This window comes from Buceros rhinoceros, unplaced genomic scaffold (genome assembly GCF_000710305.1).
Source record: "Buceros rhinoceros silvestris isolate BGI_N320 unplaced genomic scaffold, ASM71030v1 scaffold6815, whole genome shotgun sequence".
In the NCBI taxonomy this organism is placed as follows: domain Eukaryota; kingdom Metazoa; phylum Chordata; class Aves; order Bucerotiformes; family Bucerotidae; genus Buceros; species Buceros rhinoceros.
This window is the reverse complement of record NW_010411073.1, coordinates 40313-46197: the sequence shown is the minus strand read 5'-3', so window position 1 is coordinate 46197 and position 5885 is coordinate 40313. Positions and strand designations below refer to the sequence as shown.

Sequence of the window (5885 nt, the reverse complement as noted above, 5' to 3'; positions counted from 1 at the left end):
CAGGAAGGGCTGAAAAAGAAGCTTTCAGAAAATCGTTGTGGCCATATTTACCTCAACTGAACTGGTGACTCTGAAGCCTAATACAAATCAAATGTCGGTATTACATCGTGTTTAGCACAAACATCTCCTTCCTGGGTTCTTGAAGGAGTTAGGGATGTGAACTACAAACCTTTTCCCACCAATACCTCTGCAGTCTTTAGCTGTAGGCATTAGGGGTCTTCTGAGCTTGCTTTATCAGCAACATTTTGTCAGTTCAATACCTGGATATTTCTTGAGTGCTACTGTGCCTCTAGCTCTAGCCTTGGCTCAGCAGCAGTTCTGCTAGGTGAGCTCTTCCCATCCTGGAAAGGATGCCAGAAGTGATCTTTGCTTTCATCTCTCGCTCAGGTGAGCCAGAGATAACCAGCGCACTGTGAATCTCAGTGTAAAGTAAGCATAGTCAGCAGAGCTGGCTCCTTGCATTGGTTTAGGAGCAAACAGGGGTCCCGGACATCTAATAAGGCTGGAGGTGTGCTCTGTAAGCACTAATCCTCTAAGTCTTCGTTTTGGTCTGACCTGGATAAGAGGCCTAGATACCTTGGCAGATAAGACTTACTTCTTGGCCAAAAGACTGCAGTTCCACTTGGGAAATTCACTGACCAGAAATTGAGGAATGGATGGATCGAAGAGGCTTTTGCCTTCGGTTTCCTTGGTGGTAGCCCTGCTGCTGGACAGCATTTTGCAAAGGGGTGGGAGCTGGAGGAATGTCCCAGTACAGCTGGTACTTGCCATTGATATTAAGATATGTTGTTGGAGAAGCTGGGATCTTGCTAGGTACCTTGCAACTCCAGACCATGAGGAATGACTTATATGGGTAGTGTGTTCCTATACGGGTTGCAGTGTGTCAAGAAGCAACCTTTGGACTTCTGGTCTGTTGGCGTGACTCAAAAACAAGCATCTCAAGAATGTTCCTTGCTCTCTGGAAACTCAGAGTAAAAAGATTTCCTTATTTTCTCCCTTATAGTGCCACCAACCATCAGCATCCCTAAGGGTCAGTCCACTATAACTGTCCGGGAGGGCTCCAGGGCAGAGCTGCAGTGCGAGGTTCGAGGAAAGCCCAAGCCACCCATCATCTGGTCTCGTGTAGATAAGGAAACCCCCATGCCTTCAGGAACAATGACAATGGAAACATATGATGGGAAGCTGTGGCTGGAGAGCGTGAGCCGAGAAATGAGTGGAACCTACAAGTGTCAGACAGCCAGGTACAACGGCTTTAACATCAGACCCCGAGAGGCCCAGGTGCAGCTCAACGTGCAGTGTGAGTATAACCATACAGTATTGGAGCGTCTGTCTGAATGCCTGTGTACGCAAAAGCCTGTGGGCTAAACAGGGTTGACACACGTGCTCAGTGCTACTTTCAGGCAGAGCTGACCTTTATACTGGGCTGAGCAGACACACCTCGTTTGTCTGGGGACCTCTGAACAGTTTATATTTAATTGGTCTGGCTATACAGGGCAAAGGGCAGGGTACTCTATGGAGAGCATGTTGCAAGTAGAAGGGGGGGGTGTTGGTATACAAAAGTTGTCCATTTCCCTACCAGTGGATGAGTGCAGAACAGCAGCTTTACCAGCTGTATGTGTGCATAACGTATATGTAAAATACCTTCGGAGTGTGTTAGCAAGTTTGTAAAGTAAAGCACTCAAAACGTAGCAGGTGGATGTTAATTAGACCGTCTCCACTGCACAACCCTTTCTTCAACTTTGTTAACCCAGCTGTCGTTTCTGGACATGCCTAAAGCGTTTTGCCTGAAAAGCAGTGCTAGGCAGACCCTAACAGGGATGCAAGCTTCCTCCCGGCAATAAAGCTGTGAGCAACAGAAAACTGATTCTTAGAATGTGGTGTATTGAACGATTGCAGCAACGGGTGGTGCTCCCAGTCCTGCTTGAAGGCAGCATCTCTGCACCAAAGTAAATGCAGAGGGAGGGATGCTGCTGGTGTCCACGTTGTGTGGCTGTCTCCACCCTTTACCTGCAGCGGTTTCTCGCTTCAGAGGAAGGCCTACTCATGCTGTTGAGGTGTGCTTTGACACGTGGGAGTCTGTGCTTTCTCCTTCAAGACTGAATCGGACATGGGGAAAGCAGCTGGGTAAAATGGAAGGAGCTGTGACTGCAGCCTTCCGTGCAGACCTTGTCCTACCTGGATAGTGCAACTGCTGCACTCTCACCGGGACCTCTGAGCAGCATGGATCTGGCAGGCGTGGGGTGGGTAGGGAGCAGGTTAATTTGCACCTGGGCACACTGCCTCTGGGCTGCGGCTGTCAAGCCTCCATGCACAGCACAGCAGTGCTCATTAGATGTGCTGCCACACTTCTCCCAGGCTTGCTCCCTGGGAAGGAGAGAAGTGACACCAGAGCCACCCAGAAACACTGCTCACAGATGTGAGCTGCTGGAAGCACAGCAGTAACAAAGGTGTGTGAAGTCCCGCAGGCACTTTGAGTATTCCAAGATCCCATTTTAAAATTATCCCTGTCTGTTCGGGAGCATGGCAGGAATTGAATTACAGAATGGGGACAGGGAAGTGCGTGCAGATCTCCATGCAAGTAAGTATGTGTGGAAAAGCTTCCCTTAATCAGAGTGCTTCTTGATTTAAGATGTTTTGGAAGGCAGGCTGGCTCGGGTGCGTGGAGCTTGGCAGGGGGGTTACCCTGCATGACTCTTCGTTACCCCACGAACTGACGGGAGGTGCAGCAACATCTCACTCTGGAGCAAGGAACTATCAAACCTGCTGGTGTCCCCAGTTTGTTGTTGGTGTTTGAAAGCTGTGTGGTCTTCGCTGACCCCCATTACCCCTGCAGATGGAGCAGCAGTGTTGAGCCTGGAATGAATTCAGGCTTACTAGGTGATCTGGAGGGGGATCTCAGCACTGAATATTGGGCTGGAGAGAGAGGACATGAGTCCCCACACAAGGAAGCTGTTCTGGGTCAGAGCTTTCAGTGCGACCCCCAAGAAGGCAAAGATGTGATGAACTTCTGTGTAAAGAACAACTCAACACATTCTCCCTGTAGCTCCTTCCAAGGGCAAGTGATATTTTATTGTGATCTAGCCCAAGTAACGGTGGCATGGTCCGTGCAGCAGCCTGCCCACATGGCCCTCTTCTCCATCAGTATGCTCCAAGCTCCAACTAAGGGTATGCAGAACTTAGAGTTTGTACACCTGAGCGATCTCCTGCCTGGAAACTGTGGCACTTGCTGTTCTGTGCCTGAGCAGGCAGCTTTGGTTTTGAGGCTGTCGATTCGCTCCTTGCATCAGCATGAAAAGCAAAGTACGAACAGAGAAAGCAGGACAAGAATTCTGCTCGTGCCCTTTATAGGCTCCCTTCTTTCCCCCAGCACAAAAACCCCAGCAAACACCACAGTCTCTGTTTATCCCTCTCCTCCTCCTTTAGCAGCTGGAAGGGGGTGGGTGCTGTGGCCAGGGCTGCTGTGGTTCACTGAAACGCTGCTTTTGAGTGTGGGTAGCTCATTAGTCCAGTGGCTTGCTCTGGAATTTTCATCTTGTCAGAAATGGGGATCGTGTAGCTTCTGCAGCCTCCGTGATGAGCGCTTCCCCTGCCTCACCTAGCCCGCAGATCCCACTGGAGAGCCACTTCGGCGGGGAGTGCTTCCGCACAGGCGTGCGTGCGTGTGTGTGTGCGGGCATGCCTGTCTGTGTTGATGTGAGCTCCTTTTGAACTGGCTCACTCAGGGGAAGAGTGAATTCTGAGTGATAATATGGTTGTTTTTCTGGTTTGCTCCAAAGCTAAAGTTGCAAAATCAATACAGCAGATCTGATTAGATGTCAGAACCTGTTTCTGTGTTTCTCTTTTATTTTTCGTCCCCTCACCCTCATGCATACAGTGCTGTATTGTAACAAACTAGCCCAGAAATAGGCTTTGCCAACTGCACTGCAGTAGTGGAAAGAGAATAAGAAAACAAAAAGAACAAGTCAGCTGTCAAAAAACCGAAGTGAGCTTTTTATTATTTTTTGTATTTTGCAAGCAGAAAATGTTGCTCTCCTTTGATATTATGATCTGTAATTGTGTATCATCAGCTCTCTGACAGGCTGGATGGTCTGTTCCCTGGACTTATTGGTCTGAACTGTTGAGCTTTGGAAGATTAATCAGTTCATGAAAGTCCTTGCAGCCTTATAGCTCTGTGGTTAGGATGAAGAAATGTTGTATACTGGTTAGAGCAAGATATCAGGCTTGTCGGAACTCCCGGGTATATGGCTGCCACTCGTAGTGGCAATGTCTTGTCATCTTTTCCCGTATGTTAAAACAGGAATAAAACCAGCTCATCTCTTCAAGGATTTGTGGGACATAAAATAAATACAGCACTTTGAAATCTTGAAATAAAAATAGTAATGGAAGGTCAGAGTGCTGTTGTGATGTTGTTTATAGTACCAGTGCTGTTGCTGATGCTGATATGAAGGCTTTTTTCAGGCCTAGGTACTTGCTCAAGAAAATCTCAGCAGAAAAATGCATCCTCTGTAGAGGTAGGTTTAAAATAACAGCTGGGGCACCCTGTGTGGGTGAGATAGCGTGAGGCTGTAAAACATACACCGGGCTTGAAAATGTGCAGCTCTGGGTTTTGGAATACAAAGTGTCATTTGAGCCAATATGTGTGAAAGGAGGAACAGAGAACTAGAAACCTAGATACAAATAACAAATTGCAAAAAATACATTCACCATTTATCGCAAAAGCCTGGTCAACGTAACATTTCCATGAATTACAGAGATCAGTAGTGACTCTAAACTGTAGCTGTTGCTAAACCTGGCCTTTGAGGTAACCTTCTTATCACAATGAATATTACGTTTGCTCTGTTGCAGCCTCTTACAACAATGTGGTGTAAATTGCCATCATAGTATGTTATCCTTCTTGAATGATATTGTGTCAGCTCCAATGCTTTGTCAGTCCTGAACAGCATGTCCTAAACTACAGCTCAAAGTCCGGTTCAACCCAGCACTCCTCATCACACCTGGTCCTTGACACATCTGCTCCAGTATTTTCCCACAGATAGGTTTATCCTCCCTCACAGCTCTCACCATTTGCTGTCGCAGGCCCTTGCCCGATCACCTGGATGGATTCTCCCTCTTTGGATACCCACCAAAGCCTGATAGCAGAGCACCCATCTGCTCTGTTGAGAGATGCTGTTTAGTTCACCGAATTCTGATGACTGGATAAGCAGATTTTCACTGGTGCTATTTTTGTCTTTGGCAGAAGTTTTGGTGTCTCTAAATGCCCAGAGAAAGAAGAGAAGAAGGAAGAAGTGATATTTACATAGCATTGACCTTGTTTTGGGTCTTAAAAGATGATCCTGTTTCTCATCTTCAGGTCACACAGCAGGTGAGAACTTGGCAGGAAGAAAGACTAGAAAAGGAATTAACCGGAGTGTCCCCGTCCCTGGAATAACACGGCCTGCAAATTTGGCCCCTTCTGGATGCAAAATAATAGTCCGCAATCATCTGGGATTGATCTCCAAAGGATTAGGCTTACTGCCTTTAAGTTAAGTTTCGCTACATTAAGCAGCGGATGTATTATTGCGTTTTATCGTCAGAGTATAGTGAGTATTAGGTGTAACCAGGAACGTAGACTGTCATTCTCTTTGGAGGGGCAGTTACAGTTAACAGGACGGGAAACATTGCGTAGTCCTAGACATAGGTATTACCATAGGGCCAATGACCAGCGTGTCTGGCTCTGGCCTGACCTGGAATACGTCCTGAATACATCCTGCTGGGGCATCTGTTGCCCTTGTCACTTAAACTAACGTTCTGGTGGGCACAGACACGTTTTCCTATTCAAGCTCACACACTGACAAATGTTGTTCCTGGTCACACGCTGTTGACTCATGCCTCCTTAAAATCCTGCT

General features: G+C 47.4%; 1 protein-coding gene across 1 annotated transcript in view; it reads left to right on the top strand.

Annotated features, from left to right (window-relative positions):
- MDGA1 (MAM domain containing glycosylphosphatidylinositol anchor 1) overlaps positions 1-5885 on the top strand; it is a gene marked incomplete at both ends in the record, with an annotated part of 47530 nt that overhangs the window by 19090 nt on the left and 22555 nt on the right. Inside the window, one exon of the mRNA XM_010135861.1 lies at positions 1004-1297. Within this exon, the coding sequence (XP_010134163.1) occupies positions 1004-1297 (294 nt within the window). The remainder of the gene's footprint in view (positions 1-1003; positions 1298-5885) is intronic.